Source organism: Adiantum capillus-veneris, chromosome 28 (genome assembly GCF_014529385.1).
Source record: "Adiantum capillus-veneris isolate H3 chromosome 28, ASM1452938v2, whole genome shotgun sequence".
Classification (NCBI taxonomy): Eukaryota; Viridiplantae; Streptophyta; class Polypodiopsida; order Polypodiales; family Pteridaceae; genus Adiantum; species Adiantum capillus-veneris.
Genome location: NC_140958.1, coordinates 105,080,565 through 105,100,260, shown reverse-complemented (window position 1 = coordinate 105,100,260; position 19,696 = coordinate 105,080,565). Strand labels below are relative to the sequence as shown.

The 19,696-nt window shown below is 46.8% G+C and overlaps 1 protein-coding gene across 2 annotated transcripts in view; it reads right to left on the bottom strand.

Annotated features, from left to right (window-relative positions):
- LOC147421017 (6-phosphogluconate dehydrogenase family protein) overlaps positions 1-19,466 on the bottom strand; it is a 62,104-nt gene extending 42,638 nt beyond the window's left edge. Inside the window, exons 1-3 of one of the 2 annotated variants that reach the window (XM_086504980.1) lie at positions 19,258-19,466; positions 10,223-10,314; positions 9,391-9,505 (exon numbers count right to left, since the gene is read on the bottom strand). In XM_086504980.1, the coding sequence (XP_086361106.1) occupies positions 9,391-9,505; positions 10,223-10,314; positions 19,258-19,317 (267 nt within the window). In that variant the 5' untranslated portion in view covers positions 19,318-19,466. The remainder of the gene's footprint in view (positions 1-9,390; positions 9,506-10,222; positions 10,315-19,257) is intronic. The other variant, XM_086504981.1, reaches the window with a different exon arrangement.
- Between the last annotated feature and the right edge of the window lie 230 nt (positions 19,467-19,696).

The window sequence follows — 19,696 nt, the reverse complement described above, 5'->3', positions numbered from 1 at the left end:
AGCATAAGAAAGCAGCAAATAAACATCCTTGAGAACTCAAACTAGTTGAAGGACAATTTGTTCTTCTAAATTTTGACAAAGCTAAACTTAAGAAGCAGGCCAATCAAAAAGGGAAGATTGTAAAACTTTCCAGCAAATATTATGGTCCATTTAAAATTAGAGATCACATTAATGAAGTCACATTTCAAAAAGATCGTCCACAGACTTGGAAAATCCATAATGCTTTTCATATGAATCTGCTATGGCCTTTTGTTGGCAAGTCTCGTGTAGAACCAATCAGTAAAGGCCCTCCTAAAGTAGACGAAACTAAAGAGATTCTTCTTCCAAAACAAATTATACATCGTTAGGAGCGACAATTTAAATATGGAATGATTCATCGTTAAGTACTCAGTTAAGTTCAATAAAAACTTCTCTCTAGATGCTCAATGGATAATAGAATCAGAATTGAAAGATTATCCAGACATCTTGCACAATCATCATGAACCCCTAAACTTGAGGACAAATGTTTAAGCCATACGGATTTGATATTTTTAGCTCATACTATAAATGAATAAAAATGATTTTTGTGCATACAAAACTAAATTATGAGTTTCTTGGTAACAATTAATAATTTAGAAGATGAGTAAGTTTTCTGATGCAATCTTGAAAATTTATCAGTGTCCGGATAGTACGGTAAGTAAAAGAGTAGCCGGATGCATAACGCGTTAGAACAAACACATGAATAAGATGGTGTCCCCAATTTTGTTCAAAAAATCATGATTTAGTATTTTTATTGTGGCCATCCAAGAAAGTGGTTGCTCCCGTCCTCTTGGAGGAAGTGCAAAGGCTAAGAAGCGCACTCGGAGGTGGAGGGCAACCAACAGATGCTTGTGTGCGTCCCTTCGTGGATAGCCACACTCAGTCAAGTGCTTTGTGGGCTGTCCAGACAGTTGTTCAGCTCTCTAACTAGTTCCTGACACTGAATTTCAGCAACGACAACCTCGCTTCGGCACCCCGTAAGCAAGTAGACAACATAAGTGATCACTCTCGCACAAAGGAATACAGAACAAGATAGTGATAGCCGTTTCCAGCTACAAGTACATAAAATTTCAGCCACTATGCTATCAAATAGCATGCATTTCTTGCATCAGAATAGTTCCGCGATGGAGAACAGTGCAAGCTACTCCGGTTCATGTGTTTGTAACAATCAGTTGATAGATTAATAGAAAATCTCCAGAAGGGGAGGGACCAAGCCATCTTCTGGTCCAAGTGTCATGTCTCTTGAATTACCTTTAGTATCCTGAGTGGATTTTAAATAGTGTAATTGAATAGCTCGAAAGTTGTTCAAGTGCTCGCTTCCATTTCTGTGACACATGCTATGTGGTCTTTGGTAGACGTCTTTGAGTGCATTGTGCATGAAACCTCACTAAGACATAACATGGTATAACAACAAATATGACAACTGAATCAAAATGGCTGAGTGAAATAACAACTGAACTGAACTGAATAGAAAATGCAAAATGACAACATGAACTCGAAAAACAATAGCCTAAACTGAAATGTGAACCACTGTAGACTCCATGACTTTTGTACTACTGTACTCTCAGTGTATACATGTGACTGTTAGGCAGTGCTCACAGCTCCTGATTAGTTGGATACAGAGGGGGTGCACACGCTCAGTAGTGCATGGGCATGTGCTAGTGTTGTGCACAGAGCTAGACTCGACAGCTGGACTCGATATAACCAATAATCCACTAAAGCTAGCTACCACATATATACAATGACAAAGATCTGTGAGAAAAATATCTCCTCCGATAAGATTAGTGGTCTATGATGGATGACACAGCCATGATGACCAACTGACCACCACTCATCTTCGCAGCTGTACACTAGCCAGTGGGTCAGCCCACTGGTCTAGACGGGTAGCCAGTGGGTCAGCCAATTGAAATAGATTCGAAAGTAGCCTAAGCCAAAGGCAAATGGGGCCGTGGGGCGGGGGGGGGGGGGGGGGGGGGGGGGGATATATGAAATGAAATGTTACATTAAACGTCTTCAAAAGGCCAAAATGACCTATGAGACCAAACTGGTACAATCCTGATGAATCTGATACGATGTCAGGGTAGAAAATAAAATGAAGTGAAATTAGATAAAGACTAAATGGCTACTACCATGAAACTAAGCATCAGAGAGAGAGAGAGAGAGAAATGAAATGAAATGAAATGAAATGTTATATTAACGTCTTCAAAAGGCCATAATGACCTATGAGACCCGAAAGTTACAAAGTGGTGGATCTGATACAAAGTCAGAGTAACAAAATAGCCTAATAACAGTACAAAACAAAGATATCTACTATGGGGGCCTAAGTTGGTCAATATGAGCCAAGCATAAGACTAAGCGGGAAATTTGGGTGGCTTGTTGGGATGGCTGAATCACAAGAGATCTAGCATCGGTCGTTGGCGAATCTCATCAATTTCCTCCATGGTTAGTAGTCTGACCGGGCGTCGTGCATGCCTGGCCAGTGTGCTCCGAATTTTTTGTCGTAGAACCCGTCGATGTTGTGTAGTTCTTCACAGTCGTGGGCGCCTGGATTTCCCTAGTTCAATCGCTCGGTCAATCAGTGTGCCTCTCGTGTGAGACGAGGGGGAGCTCTGTTGTGGGAGTGGCTCTTGTGGCCGTCCCGTGTCTGCTTTGAAGAAGTCTGTGATCCATCTTTGAGACTGGCTAGCCTCGCCATTCATCAGGCTATCTCTGTGTCTGCGCAGCTCGAGTAAGAACAAACCCAGACATCTCTGATCTTCGTATCCCATGACTCTTGAGAGTGGTCCAAAACCCTCTCTGAACAGGCAGTGGAAGCGACCTCGTATCTCGTAGTAGACGGGGCAGCGGCATGTATAGTGTAGCTCTGTCTCAGGTTCTGTGTTACACAAGGGGCATGTCCTGTCCTCTGCTGGTACTCCGCTGTACCTCCCAGTCTCAATCCGCAACTGGTGAGAAGATGTGTGTAACTGGCCAATAGCACATCGTATCCCATGAGACAAGTGGGACCTGGGTATCCATGTATCTGGGTCTCGCCACAAAACCATCTTCCGTAAGCTGGAGAAGGTGGTCTCTGTAGAAAGCCATCTTCGTGCCCAACTCCTATGCTGGTTGTATCCATGTCCTCCTAGTGTCCAGCTGGGTTAGGTCTTGGCGGATGAGCTTGGTGATCTCTGATTGTGTAAGAGTGAGAGGTGGTGCATCCAGTGAGTAATGGAATGGTGGCAGCCTGTCTATGCTGAACCCATGTGCTCGAAACCATGATGTCATCTCCCCATACCAGCATGTTGTATCTCCTTGTATGGCTAACTGTCGAGAGGATTCAAGTGCTATGCGAGCATATCTGTCTCTAGGAAGTTCCCATGTGCGGTTTATGAAGGAGACCGATCTAGTGAGCGCCTCCACCACAAGTGGGGGGGCCGCTAGCTCTGCTCGGATAATGGCACGTGGTACTGATGCCTTGGCTCTAATGAGCCGCGAGATCATAGAGACGAGAGGTTTCTCCATGTTCCCCCATCCGTCTGAGCGACCCGGCCTCCCGTGGTGATCCAGTGAAGGTCCCCATATCTCTGTTCCATAGAGCAGTGCTGAAGCCACCAAGGTGTCAAAGAGCCAGAGCTTCATCCGGGGCTCCTAAAACTGAACCTGCGAACACATCCTCTCCAATCTACCCAATGCTGCGTGGGCTCTAGTAAGTCTGGTCTCTGCTGCTCTTCTGAGTGAGAATGTAGGTCCGCTAAAAACCACTCCAAGGTAAGTGTAAGCGTCTGTGTACTCCACAGTCTCCTGGCCGTATGTGAATGTAGGTGCTGACCTCCTGATCCACTGTGGGGTGGTGTTAAACACCATAACCTTGGTTTTACCCAGGTTGACAGACAAACCACTTTCGTGTGTAAACGTGTGCAAAGCATCCAATTGACGTTGCATTCCCTTTGGGGATTCGGAGATCAACACTATGTCATCAGCATATAACAAAAGTGGAATCCATGTCCCTGCCAACTGAGCACCTTTATCCCCATCGCTGTCAATGTAATCAGAAACCTCATCCACATACATACCGAAGAGGGTAGGAGAGAGCGGGCAGCCCTGCTTCACCCCAATAGTGGAGTGAACCGGTGTAGAAAGTCCCTCCGGGGTGCGTACATGCCCTACTACTGATCTGTACAATGCCATGATTCCCCAAATGAGTTATGTGGGTACTCCCATTTCCTGTAGTCTGCGCATCAATCTAGCTCTGGGTACCGTGTCGAAAGCTTTGCGGAAGTCCACAAAGCTACAATAAATCCGTCTCCTATGAGATCTGCCTTCCTCGATGATGGCCCTGAGTGTTAGGATATGGTCAAGAGTGGAGAAGCCTCTCCTGAATCCTGCCTGCCCAGTTGCACGTATTCCTTCCCTCTCTGCCCATCTACTCAGCTGTTGCTCAAGAATGGATGCATACAACCGTGCCAGTGTGTGCCCAATCATAATAGTGCGATAATTCCCAGGCTCCATGGGGTCTCCTGTTTTGAAGATAGGTACGATCGTAGATAGGCTCCAAGTGTCCGGTAGGCCCTCACACATGGCCCGGTTAAACATAACTGCTAGGAGCTCTGCTAGTAGGTCTTTGGCATGCATGAAATGCTCTGCGACTAGGCCATCATGATCATATGCTCTCCTAGTCTTCATCCTGTCAATAGCTTTCTTCACCATCTCAACGGTGAAAAAGCCACATGCATGTGGGCATGGATCGGGGGGGTTGGGGAGGGGCGGCTGTCTAGGTACTGTGTACAAAGATGATGCGTACTGACCCCATGTCTCTGTGGAGGAAATAGCCGGGGGGGGAGGGGGGGGGACTGCTCATGAAAGAGCCGCCACGCCTCACGCGAGTCCTGACTCAAGAATAGTTGATATAGATCCTGCTCGAGTCGAGCCAAAAAAGCCCTCTTCTTTCGCCGCACCAAGCGTCGGAAGTCAATTTGTGACTGTCTGTGAGTGACGTCCCCCAACAGCACCTCCCTCTGGAGTCTGGCTCTAGTCTGGCGGCACTCCTCGTCATATCAGCTGTTCTGAGGCATGCTCCCCGATCGGCGGCTCTGCTCAGGTTGGGTGTGTGGGTAGGCTTCTGCTGCTGCCTCATGTAGTGCCTGTGTCAGTATAGTAGTTAGCTCCTCCAGAGGTCGCCCCGGGTCCTCAGTGCATAGGCGTTTGTAGATTCCGTCCATGTATACAGAATCCGTCTCCCGTGTGAATGTGTAGCGAGTAGGAGCTACTACTCGTGGCCTGTGTGCCACACTGAACTGGAAGGAGATGGTCATTGACACCAGAGCATGATCCATTGCCACCCCGACCGGTCTGGGCCCAACTGTGAGATCCTGGATACTGGAGATGAGATTCGGCTGTGCCATGACATAGTCCACTGTGCTGGCTCCATGTCTGTGTGGGAAGCATGTAAATCCTCCCGTTGCAGGAAATCTCTGTAGGCCGTTCAAGATGGCCAATCCATGTGCAGTGCCCATGTCTATCAGGTGTCGCCCATACTCAGTATATTCCATATCGTGTGATATTCTGGAAAGGCCCGTCTCTTCAACATCTAGTTCTCTTAGCATCTCCTTTGAAGTATCATAAAACACTGCCTGGTGATGGGCAGTCCTAGCATTGAAGTCCCCTAGGATGATAATGTCACCGTCCCTAGAGAACTCCCATATGTCATCATCCAAAATAGAGAAAGGGGACTGTCCTCTTGGTGATGCATAAACTGATGTACTCGGGGGAAAGTAGCAAATAGCTACATAGAGGTATCTGCATGTCTCTGCTTTCAGTCTCACCCACATGTACCTAACCTGCTCGTCCCTGCAGGCTATATGTATCAGTGGCTGCAGATCCTCTCTAAATAACACTGCCACTCCTCCCGAGCCCCTCCCTCTGTGCTCTGAGCGTGTCTCCTATCTATAGGCTGTCTCCCACCTGTATCCGCTGATGTGAGGCATGGATTGCCCAGGGGCGTGGTGTGTCTCAGAGTAAAAGATGATGTCTCTTCCAGTAAAGCTATCCTCAAAAGTCCCCCACATCAAGACGCATAGATCCATTGCAGTTCCAGGCAGCTACTTTGAGTGTGGTCCCATAAGTCTCGCACCGTCATGTGGAGCGTCGCTCTAGTATCACCACTTTCCCGTCTCGGCAAAAAGCGATCTTGCCTTTTCCCCTTGCCGCTCTAATCTCCGGCATTACTTCCTGCATATGAGCAATCTGCGAGAGGGTGAGATCATCCCCGAGAAAGATGCCACTCTCTTTGAGAGTTGGTCTTTTCTTCAGGAATGACTTCTTTGCTTCCATGGAGGGAAAACGGAGGATGAGTGCTCTTTCTTTTGAGGTTTCTCCACTGATTCCATTTTTCTTTATGTTGCCCACTCTCCATGCCCTTGTGTGCGTCGGCTCAGGAATCCCCATCAAGGTTGTGAGTTCTTTTACTTCTTCGTCCACATTGCCTTTGTCTTTAAGACCGCAAATTCTCACATGTAAAGTGCGCACCCTTCTCCTCTGCTCCTCCTCTAGTGTCTGATTGATGATGTTGTTGGGTGTGGACGTGGGCGTTATCTCCTTGCCTTTTCCTTTCTTGGCCACCTTGATCCATTGCTCGGCTTCGTCCGCCTACTGTTGAGTTTTGGTAAGAACATCCACCCAAGAAGTCGTCATTTCTTTGAAGTTTGTGTTGCTCTTCTCCCTCTTTGATGGCCCGTACTTGTTCCTTGATCGTGTTGATTTCGTCGATTACTGAGGGTTGCAGTTCGCCCTCCTCCAGTGCGTTTCTTGATCGTGCTTCGACGAGATCTTTCTTGAGTGACGCGATCTCTTCCTCTTGGGCCGTCACTCAGTCTTCCAACGTGCTTATCTTGCTCTCTTGGATCAGCACGCGTCCTTCGAGTATGTTTATTGTGCCCCAGAGATTGCGGTTCAACTTGGTAACGGTCTCCGTCATTTCCTCTTTGCTTTTTTGAATGGCATCCTCCAGGGGGTCGGCTTTATCGTTCATCTTCCTCATGCTTGATCGCCGTCTGCAAGGGAGTTAGATGACGCGTGCACCCCCCCTAGCAGCGGGTGCGGCAACTGAGCGAGTGGAGGGGTCGTCCGCAAGGGGGGTCACTAGGTGTGCGTGTGCACCCACATTAGCGACGGGCGCAGCGGGTGGTGGAGCGTGAGGCGGTAGGGGCCCGGGCGGGGGGGGGGGGGGGGGGGGGGGGGGGGGGGGGTGTTAAGGTATGGTAGAGAGAGTTGGGGAGGGGGCAAGGCGGGGTTCAAGAGGGGGGGGGGGGGGGGGGGGGGGGGGGGGGGGGGTGGGGAGGGGGGAGAGAGAGAGAGAGAGAGAGAAATGAAATGAAATGAAATGAAATGTTATATTAACGTCTTCAAAAGGCCAAAATGACCTATGAGACCAATCAGTTACAAAATAGTGAATCTAATACCATGTCTGGGTACAAAAGAACTAGAAAAGAACTAGAAGTGGAACAAAATACTACTACTACTACTACAATCTAAAACTACGTGGGTGTAGCAGCTGATACAATAGGTACCCGGTAAACTGGATGTAACAGTGTGTGAAACAAAGATGGAAGAAATGGTGAGGATCCATCCTCATCTGCACTCTGGATGTCGAGAGAGTATGGCTCGAATCTTCTGTTGTAGTCTCCGTCGATGCTGTGTAGCTCCTCTCCTCAGTCGCGGTCGTCTGTATCTCTGTAGCTCCAATGCTCGGTCGATGAGAGTGCCAGTAGTGGTCGAATGAGTGTGGGACGAGCTCTGCAGTGGTGGCTGCTCCTCTGGCTGTCCCATATCTAGTGAAAAGAAATCTGTAATGTGTCTCTGGGACTGCCTCTCTCTAGCTCTCCCCAGTAAAGTGTCTCTATACCTGTGTAACTCAAGTAGATATAGTCCAAGACATCTCTGATCCTCATAACTCATGACCCTAGATAGAGGACCAAAACCCTCTCTGAATAAGCAGTGGAAACGCCCCCGTATCTCATAGAACACTGTGCAATGACATATGTAGTGCAACTCTGTCTCTGGCTCTCTCTGGCATAATCGGCATATCCTGCTGTCTGCTGGTATCCCTCTGAATCTACCAGTCTCAATCTCGAGCTGATGTGAGGATGTGCGTATCTGACCAATGGCACAACGCAAACCATGAGACATATGTGTGTCCATGTAGCTGGGTCGAATCACAAACCCATCTCCTGTGAGGTGGAGAAGATGCTCTCTATAGAAAGCCATCTTTGTGCTCAACTCCTGAGGCGGCTCTATCCATGTCCTCCTGGTGTCGAGCTGGATCAGGTCCTGACGAATGAGTCTAGTGATCTCCACCCGTGTAAGAGACAGCGAGGGTGCCTGAAGAGAATACTGGAAAGGGGGCAACCTGTCCATGGTGAAGCCATGCGTCTGAAACCATGAAGTCATCTGTGCATACCAGCATGAAGTGTCCCCCTGTAGAGCTAACTGTCTGGAAGACTCAAGGGCCAATCTAGCATATCTGTCTCTAGAGAGAGAGAGAGAGAGAGAGAGAGAAAATGGAAAAAACGTGATAGGGTGCGGGCGAGAGAGAGAGAGAGAGAGAGAGAGGGGGGGGGGGGGGGACCGGGGAGGGGCGGCGGGGGGGGAACAGCGCGTGGGGTAGGGGAGGGAGAGAGAGAGAGAGAGAGAGAGAGAGAGAGAGAGAGAGAGAGAGAGAGAGAGAGAGACGATAGACTTAAAAGGACTTAAAAAAGACTTAAAATGAAGAAGCGATAGACTTAAAAAATGGGGGGGTGTGGGGGTTTAAAAAGTTAGTACGTGAAAAAAAAATATAATAATAATAAACAACGCGACAGGGAGAGAAAGAGACCCCGCGATAGACTCCGCGCGATAGAGAGAGAGAGAGAGACATCGCAGGCAGGGGGGGGGGGGGGGGGGGGGGGGGGGGGGCAGGTGCGGGTGCAGCGCGTGAGCAGAGGGTGGGGGTGCAAGGGGCAGCACGAGAGCGGGGGGTGGGTGCAGGGGCAACGCGCGAGCAGAGGGCGGTGGTGCAGGGTCAGCGCGCGAGCGGGGGGGGGGGCAGGTGCAGAGGCAACAGGAGAGCAGGGGCGGGGGTGCAAGGACTGCGCACGAGGAGGGGGGGGGGGCAGGGGGGGGGGAGCAGGGGCGGGGGGAGGGAGAGAGAGAGAGAGAGAGAGAGAGAGAGAGAGAGAGAGAGAGAGAGAGAAATGAAATGAAATGAAATGTTATGTTAACGTCTCCAAAAGGCCAAAGTGACCTATGAGACCAGAAAGTTACAATGTGGTGGATCTGATACAAAGTCAGAGTAACAAAATAACAACATAACAAAATAAAAATACTAGAGAGAGAGAGAGAGAGAGAGAGAGATACTGAATTAGTCGAGGGAAGCATTGTAATCACAGCATCAGTCAGTTCAGCTACTTCTGAAGGTGATTTGGCAGCAGTCGCACCTTTTTCTGCGAAGGCTCTTACATTGACATCATTTCTGACCCAGGAAAAAAAAAAACATCATATCATCTGCCAGACTGATCAACAAAAGTGAACTCAGTAGAAAAAGCTTCTATGTTTTGCATTATGGTTTGGATAAGCATAGAAACATTGAAGCGTGTTTTCCTTTTTGCAAGAAAGAGAAAGCCATTGGAGAAACCTTAATCACTTCTTAAACATGTTTCTACTATGAACTTACAAAACTTCGAGTACCAGGCTCCTGTTTTTCAGCTGATTGATGTGGAACCCTAGAGGCAAGACTATGGGGAGAAAATAACTAAACGCTGTCAATCTATCAACCCTCTGCTCCTTGACCCAAATTCCAATATGTGAAGAAAGTCCCAAACTTGAAGTAAAATGCTTTATTGTGCAATGGAAAACTAACCTTGCCCAGATTCCATTCTTGAACTACATCTACACAATCATATGAATCACTTATCTGCTGAACAAGCAGTCCTAGCACAAAGTGGTCAGGAATTTCTAAAGCTGCTAGAAATCCCCTAGGAAGAAGATATGAGATGCGCTACAACTTTTAACAGGTATTCTTAACTTGACTGGTGTACTAAGTTGGGCCTTTCTACATTCTTGCAGGTCCAAGACCTGCGCTGCACATCTTATGCATCAATGAGCTATTTGAAACCAAAGTACAATCTCCAAGGCACAGACTTGAAATGTCGAATAAAACAGGAATGAAGTTAAAAGTTTACAAACTTGCATGTCATGAACAACCAGTTGAAAACCCCCCTTCATAAGATTGCTCGCCATGTGAGAACCCATATTTCCAAGACCTATGAAGCCAATTCGCTGCTACAAATATAAAAATTGATATTGTCAATGTCACTTGAATGAAATATGAAAGCAGAAAATCCAACAAACATGTTTCTAAACGAGCACAAAAGTCATCAAATTGTCATTACTGATAGATGCATCTAATCATAGTGCTAGACAGAACAACCATCAGAGTTGTCGCTACTAATTGACACATATTATCAGGGAAATTGTGAGAGTGAGGCTGTTTTGCGCTCACAACCTGGGGTAGGGCACGGTGTGTGCACATGCACGTGTATGTGTGTGTGCAAGCATGTAGCTAATGCATTGGGAAGAGCATGGGGTCTATGAGAGCCTCTTTATTTGCTACGAGATTATGAAGGTGATTAACATTTTGACAAATAGATGCACGCCATGTGTGCAAGAATGGTGGGTGTATAAAGAGGTGTAAGAGTGGTCAAAGATGCAATTTTCCCCCCCCAAAAAAAAGGGTGGACAACTTTATGATTTTCGGCCTTCCTTAATATGATCTCCAATTTGAGCGGAGATTATATAGATCTGTAATCTACACATCGAACTCTTCGCGTAGACATGTTACATGATATGGTTTTGCCCGCTAGATTTTAAATTTCATTTTTGGGGGAAAATTTAAATTCAAATAAACAGGTAGCATTATCATAGCAATCCTCAGGAGTCCTCAAAGGTGAAAACTTACGGATGCAAGGACTCTTGGTCATTCAATGTCTTGTTGTATGAACGATATGTTCAAGGTTGTGGGCTGATTTGGAGTACCCTCTTCATCTCCACCAGTTCTAGCTTTTCCACATGCCCAAGCACTCCTCGGATCCAATGGAGACATGTAAGGTGCAGCGGAAGTGAATGTTGAACTTTGCTCAAGATGAGTGCTCCGAACTGTGCTCAAAGGGTTCCTTTTACTTACGGAAGGGAGAGCCTTCTGTGCCTTTAGTGAGAGAGTGAATGGACACAAACAAAGTGATGAACACTGTGAATGAAGGTGCTGAGATTGAGAGATAGAGAGAGAAGAATACGACACCAGAATGTTGTCAAAACCCTCCTCTGAAGGCCCCACTCTCTATGGCGACAACGGTCTACTATTGATTGCACAAATCTCTACAATGCTTGGACTTGCCGACAATGTCGACGACGAGGAGACGGGCTCAAATCTGAATATGCTAATGGTTGAAATCTGTAAATCTTTATCTGCTGAATTCTGACTCTATGTCGGTGACGACAACGATGCAACGACGACGCATTGAAAACGCAGATGCTGAAATCTGTGTTTTCCAAGCTGAATCTGCAAACTACGCTAGATCTGACCGTGCGGCGAGGATCTGCTACGGGAAGGTGAGATCTGCGAAGTTCGGGACTTGTTCTGCTGTGTTTGACTGCTAGAAACTGAAAACGCTAGTTCTAGGGCTCAATCTGTCGCGATGGAATTGCAAAACGCTGAATGTCCTGCTGCTCCAAAAACGCTAGGGCTGAATTCTGTTGTCGTTGTGGATCCTGCTAACGCTATGGCTGATCTGCTATCTGCGGGAAAAACTACTAACGCTAGGGCTGATCTGAGGTCGTACTATCGCCGGGCTGTTGCAATGCAAAAACGTTGGCTGATCTGGAAGCAAAACGCTAGGTCAATGCTGATGTAGAAAACGCTAGGCCTGCTGTCTGTGGGGTCTTGCTGAGAAGGTGCCTGTTGAGCAAGTACTCTTGCTGCCTCTTCTGCCAGAAAGTGCTAGCTCTGGTTTCCTTATATATTATCTTATGCAAATTGCCCTACCTAGTTCCCAACAAAAGTCACTCAAAAATAATAAGTGAAAAATGTCAAAAATAGGAAAAATAGGTCTATGCTTTGTACAAATGCTTCTGATGGGTTCTGATGGAAATCTGATAATCATGCTTTGTGCAGCCAAAGGATATGCATCTAATCTAAGTGTCTGGACATGCATGGTCTGTGAACAGACTCACAAAAGTGCCAGATCACTTCCTATTCTAGACTGACTTAACTGAACTAAACCTTGGTCATGTTGTAGCTTGTCCACGGACACATAGGGTTGGATGTGTCATGTGACATCCCCTCCTTTTCAAAGTGAGGTACTGGTACCGAACTGTATGGCGTCGAGGGAGATCGCCAATAATATCCGGAATCCTGGAAAGGACTCTTCGCCGGCCCACTCTGATGCGTGGGTCATGTGATACTTGAACTTCATAAAGGTCTGCAACGCTTGCTTCTTTGGGCTGCGCCGAAAGCGACACAAAGTCTTTTGAGTCTCCTTCGATGCTTCCACTTCTTCTATGGACGTAGGTCCACCTTCTTCAAGAATCTCTGCGACTGAAAATTCATGAAACCACTTCCAACACAAAAACATAAACATACCCATTCCATGTAAAGTGATAGGAAAAATACTATTCCTTCGAAAAAACCATGCATGCAATGCAAATGAACAAAGTGACGGAATGCCAAACCGTTCATCAAACACACGCAAACAATGGGGACGAATCTTGACTTTCTCATCTAAATCAATCAATTGTGGCAAAACACAATGGAAATGCCTATGCTTGATGCTCAATCCTTCTTGTGCTCTTTCGGATACTGTGTCATGCCAAGGAAGAGACATGTAATGTAAATTCCTTGAATGCAAACATTTCATCATTTTATAAGTAATCCGCATACATCCGTGCTCATCATACAATATGGCATGCCTATGAAAAGGGATCACATAAAGACGCTGACTAAAATACAAGAAACGATCACGAATGAAACAATCGAACAATACGTGCTGACTAATCATTCGTACACCTAGTACTTCCTATGGGGGTTCTTTGGACCTAGGCTCGAGAGCCAAGATCGGTTTTTCGTGATTGGTCGAATCTTCCTGTGGGGGTTCTTTGGACCTCGACTCGAGAGCCAAGATCATTACTTCGTGATTGATCGAATCTGCAACGAGGTTAGCTTCACTAGAGAAAGTACACGAACACATCATCCTTGTGAACAATTACATCATCTTCATGCAAATCATCATGCTTGTGAGAAATCACATCTTGATCATCGTGCAAATCATTATGCTTGTCCTTATCATCCAAATCATCATGCTCATCGTTATCATGCAATTCATGTGGGTCGTGCTTGGGAGAAGAAGAGACAAAGAGAGTCTCTTTTCCCGATTCTGTGCAAACTGCGCTTGCACAATAGAAAAAAGTCGCCACAACTCTTTCATGTGTTGGTCGCCCTTCTCTTGTCTTACTTTGTTGATTGGCCGCAGCGGCGAACTGCACGGTCCGCTCTCAATGAGTGAAAAGAGGCACAAGGGGAGGCTGGACAAGCCCTTCTTTCTTGGATTTCCTGTCACTCTTCAAAAACACGATTAGGAATCGACACGTCCAAGAGGTCTTGGGTTACGCGCGATCGTAACAAGCAAAACAAATTATGTATTTCTTCCCTTAAGTGATATAGAACACTGCCAAAGCTCTGATACCAATGTAAGGTGCAGCGGAAGTGAATGTTGTACTTTGCTCAAGATGAGTGCTCCAAACTGTGCTTAAGGGTTCCTTTTACTTACGGAAGGGAGAGCCTTCCGTTCCTTTAGTGAGAGAGTGCAATGGACACAAACAAAGTGATGAACACTGTGAATGACGGTGCTGAGACTGAGAGATAGAGAGAGAAGAATACGACACCAGAATGTTGTCAAAACCCTCCTCCGAAGGCCCCACTCTCTATGACGAGAGCGGTCTACTATTGATTGCACAAATCTCTACAATGCTTGGTCTTGCCGACCATGTCGACGACGATGAGGACGACGACGAGACGGGCTGAAATCTGAATATGCTAATGGCTGAAATCTGCAAATCTTTATCTGCTGAATTCTGGCTCTATGTCGGTGACGACGGCGATGACGCGACGACGCGCTGAAAACGCAAATGCTGAAATTTGCGTTTTCCGGGCTGAATCTGCAAGCTGCGTTGGTCTGACCGTGTGGCGAGGATCTGCTGTGGGAAGGTGAGATCTGCGAGGTTTGGGACTTGTTCTGCTGTGTTGGACTGCTACAAACTGAAAATGCTGGTTCTAGGGCTGAATCTGTCACGATGGAATTGCAAAACACTGAATGTTTTGCTGCTCCAAAAACGCTAGGACTCAATTGTGTTGTCGTTGTGGATCCTGCTAACGCTAGGGCTGATCTGCTATCTACGAGGAAACTACTAACGCTAGGGCTGATCTGAGGTCGTACTGTCGCCAGGCTGCTGCAATGCAAAAACGCTGGCTGATCTGGAAGCAAAACGCTAGGTCAATGCTAATGTAGAAAACGCTAGGCCTGTTGTCTGTGGGGTCTTGCTAAGAAGGTGTCTGTTGAGCAAGTACTCTTGCTGCCTCTTCTGCCAAAAAGTGCTAGCTCTGGTTTCCTTATATATTATCTTATGCAAATTGCCCTACCTAGTTCCCAACAAAAGTCACTTAAAAATAATAAGTGAAAAATGTCAAAAATAGGGAAAATAGGTCTATGCACTGTAAAAATGTTTCTGATGGGTTTTGATGGAAATCTGATGATCATGCTTTGTGCAACCAGAGGATATGCATCTAATCTAAGTGTCTGGACATGCACGGTCTGCGAACAGACTCACAAAAGTGCCAGATCACTTCCTATTCTCTACTGACTTGACTGAACTGAACCGTGGTCATGCTGTAGCTTGTCCACGGACACATAGGGTTGGATGTGTCACGTGACAAGACAAGTGAGGAATCAAAGAAGGATCCAACCATTGAGGATGATGTGTGTCATGATACCAGAAGCAGTGATGGTTAGGAAAATTGGTCGAAGCTTTACGCCAGAATTGCAAATAAGCCAATCAAGGGCCTTACCATTCCAACTTTTCCAACGAACCAGCAATTGATTGATAACAATTATGCTATCTAGCATCCGACCATTTTGACTTATACAAGCTTCGAGGCTTTGACACCGAGGACTTCAAGAGGGGGGTGGATGTGATTGGGGAGTGGTATCTTGAAAGTGTCTCAACGGTCAAAAAACCATCGAAAACCAATCACATCAAGCTAATGCAGGATGCGAAGATGATCCGGAATCAACTCGCTTTCCTCTATGATCGAGTTTTTTGAATGAAGCGAATAGCTTTGGAGGTACACTTGAGGACCTAGGATGCAAAGCACGTCTCGTAAGGGACCACATCAACAAGGTGCAAGAGCTCCAATAGGAGATACATATCAGAGAGAAGTTTGGGTGTGGCAATTGAACTCGCTTCCTATGGCCTCTACCCCTTCAGATGCCTCCCTTGGATACGGGGACAGCAAGCTAAATTTCAGTTCTCTCGTGTTTCTTAGCAAGAGCAGACCAGCCGCCCCTTGGGGTGCACCTCGCCATCGGCAACAGCTCCCTTTGCACCGACTTTGGTGTTCCAGGTTCCTCGGTCAAACAACCCCTGTCTCTCTGCTGCATGTTGACAACCAAAGAGGCTGCCTCCCACGAGGTACGGGCCAGTCCTTAGCAGATCAGGAATCATATTGGGAACCATTTTTCAATTGCAGATAGGCATTGAATCTAGCCTTTGGACATACGTCTACACCATATCTACGATCGGTCAGACAATGACAACGGCGATACAGTAATTGCTTTCAAGCTATACACTCTTCTTTCTTTGTTTCAGCCTTCCAACGGCTATGTAGGCAGAGATTTTACCCATTTCAGACCTTTGCAGCACTCTGGTACAATCAAGGAGTGGATAGGCATGCTGATATTTTTTGCTAGATAGCAGCATTTTCAGCCCCTTGCAAGCGTTTTTTTGGGTGACAACAATCTCAAAGTTTGCCACTTCGCCTCTCCTACAATTACCCGCTGACAAGACACCATCTGGTGGTGGTTCACGCGGTCCATCGGTGATTGCTGCAGCTTGTGGTATCCTCAACATCGGCTTGATCATTTCTTTTGCGCATGATCTACGAGGGACCATTCATTCCAGTTTGACATCGACAATTGGGACTTTAGTGGGGATACGACCTTTTATTTAATCCGTACATACCATACGAATGGAATTTACAAGAAATACAGCCGTTCTCACGGCATATGGGAACATCCACTTCCCAGAGAAGATGCTACCATCAACCGTTGGTGGACAGAGACTTCTATTGGACCTTGCCACGACACATACATTGCCTTGGAGGAGAATTCTCTTGGCCTTACAGAGTGGATCCTCGATCTCTTCTCGGTCATAACAAATCATTGATTTCACGATTGAAGTGAGGCTTCAATGCTTTGGACTTCCTTGGGGAGTTTACTCGCCGGATGCGGGGATCATAAGGTTGTGACTGCTTGGTCGGCAGTACAATTGCTCTCCTTCTCTCCTAATCATTTGGATTCTTACCTTCGGAGTTGTCTACACTCACCCTCAATAACCTTACAAGATACACATAGCTCGACCTGGGCAGATGTGATCTCTTAGCTTGGCAGGAGGATAGTCACCTTTGCCTTCAAGTCTTATAACATTCTCAACCTGGACAAACCTGATGTTTAGCTTGGCAAGAGGATAGTCACTTTAATTGACGCTAGAGGATTGGAGGCAGGGGATATAGGCATTTTGGCGCACACATCTTGGTCCTCTTCTATGAGCATGACCACAACTGAGACCACACAATCTCGCTTACCCCTCGTCTCGGAGGATGACTACGGCTCAGACACCCTGGTTTGACATCCCTCTTCTCAGAGGATGACCATAGCTGATTGCTTAGTCGGGCACTCCCTTGACTTGGAAGACACTCTACCTACCAATAAGACACCATCCAGTGGTGGTCCATATAGTCCATGGGTGACTCCTGCAACATACGATCGAGTCTTGCGGTGCAGACTTCACAAACTGCTGACCGCATCTGCCCTCCCTAGAGTTTTTTGTGGATTGGCTGCGTGGCCATGATGGACTGCCGGTGCTTCCTCTTTTCTTCAATGAGTGGCCATAGAGCTATGGCAGGATTGGACATTTGTCGGCCTTTCGGCACTCCTTACGATCGTTGAGTCTATGACAGGAGTTGTTTTTATATACGGTTTGGAACATCTTTCTTGGAGCAATATACACTTAGCAACGACGGAGTCCAACAATTCCTTATACTCCTTGTGCTGGCATCTACTTAGAAATTTCTTGGTAACTAGAGTTCCCCAGACTACTGTTCCGCAACAAACATCTTAATTCGAGGCCTCACATCTTCAACATCTTTCTTGGAGCAATATACACTTACCAACGACGGAGTCCAGCAATTCCTTATACTCCTTGCACTGGCATCTACTTAGAGATTTCTTGGTAACTAGAGTTCCCTAGACTACTGTTGCGCAGCAAACATCTTAATTCGAAGCCTCACATCTTCAACTTCTTGTTCATAGTTACACCACTCTGCTGCTACTTCTATGGTTATGACATACTTGTATTGCCTGGTGTGCACCTAAGCTGGCCACCCACATGCATTGCATCTAAGAAGCATCTAGTTTTGGCCAGGCAACCTTTGCTGGCCCGACCTTTTCTGGTCCATGTCACTATTTTTTTGCCTCGGCGTCCTATTACAAGTATTATTTTTCTATCGTGTAGGGGGCTTGTCACAAACTGCTGACGTGTCAAGCCACTAAAGATTGGGGTTTCCTGGACCCAACCCTAGCCAGCTTGCAAATCCCGGCCGAGTGGCCTAAACCTAAGAGAAGAAGCAGCACAAGAAGTTTTACCAACTTACAAAGTCTTGCCGCGTGACCTAATTTTTAGAACAAGTTCCCACCAACTTATGGGGCCCCGTCTGATGGGGGACCCAAGTGCCCAAGTCATTAAAATAAAGCACGAACCCTCACATACACAATTAACTTGCGTAAATTGTTGATGACGTGGCAATTGTACGGACGCTCGTGTATTACGTTGATGACATGGCAAGTTGCAACTGTACGGATTTCCAAGAAACACGCTGGTAGCTTTGGTCGTTAGCTTTTGGGGCGAGATGCTTGAAGCTTTTCATGTATACCGCTTTTCATGGGCCTAGGGCCTTTAAATATGTGCCATGGGGTCATTCTCTCGCACGCTCCCGCATGGAGGTGCAGAGCATGGAGTACCGGCTTGAACTGAGTTGAAGCAATATAAAGAAATATTGAAAGGGGCGCCAAGGTTTGGGGCTAGTGCTCTCTTGGGGTGGAACTCCACCACTCCGTGACTCGTGTTTTGCATCTCTTTCAAGTTCAATTGTTTTGAAGTGCTAAAAGTCTATTCAATCTACTCTTTTCCATTGGCACGTGGTGCCCTCCCGTTACAGTGCTTCTTCTTCTTCTTCTTCTCTCTCTCTCTTTCTTGCTTCCGCCGTGATGTAAGCTAGACACAAAAGTGATCAGCTTCTCCATCTCGTCCTTCCTCTCCTATTTAGTTTGCTTGAGGTAGTGAAGTTGGTTCAAGTCGCGCAAACTTTGGTATTTCTCGATCTTTCCATTGAACACTCACCAGAAGTGATACCATAGCTACTTCACAACCAAACTGATCCTTCCTATGAACCACCATGGCTGCCAAGCATCAAGAGCGGAATGGGAACAAATTCTACATCCACCTCCGTGTCTGATCCTCAACAAAAACTACCAAAGGCCATGCACATGTTGTGATATGACAATTGTTGCTCTTGGCAAAGCGACAACGGAAGAAACCAACAATGACCGAATAGATTTGGAGGCACTTCATGCTTATTTGAGTTCTCGTTATCCTCTTGTTCCCCAACTAGCCACCAACATATACCTCCTTCTCATGAATCCATCCTTTCCCATAATCCCCTCCATCCTTCTTCGCAACAGAGTTCAGCTAGTCGACAGAAAATGGTGATATTGTAGCACAAACAAAGAGTGCCGTATGCAAGGAAACAGCTAATTGGTGCCACATCCCTAACAATGTCAAGTGAGGCTTCCAAACGCCTTTTAAACAGCTCCGCAAAAACCTCAAAGGAGGTGGACGCACCTGGAAAACAGAGCCAGCACTTGAAAAGAATCTTCTGCTAGTCATTATTGCCCGAAGCATTCTAGCAGCTGTGCGCTTGGTTGACCTGTGTGTGTGTGTGTGTGTGTGTGTGAGAGAGAGAGAGAGAGAGAGAGGAGAGAGACGGGTATATGTGTGCACTGTGTGTGTGCGCCGCGCGCGCACGATTTTCCGCACTAAGTTTACTGTTTTGCTTTGACTATATTTTTGGCTCTTCCTCTCAATTAGAAGGAATCTATTAGAGATTCCATCTGATCTTAACTCCGGATTTCCACTTCTAAGGGTGGGTTCAGACTAGGCAGCGGAAGAAAACTGCGAAGGGGCGTCGATGCTCCATGGCGAAAGTTGATTGGTTGAAGTTGAGGCACTCTTCCGTCGGGCCCTCCATTTTTCTTCCGACCCCCCCCCCCCCCCCCCCCCC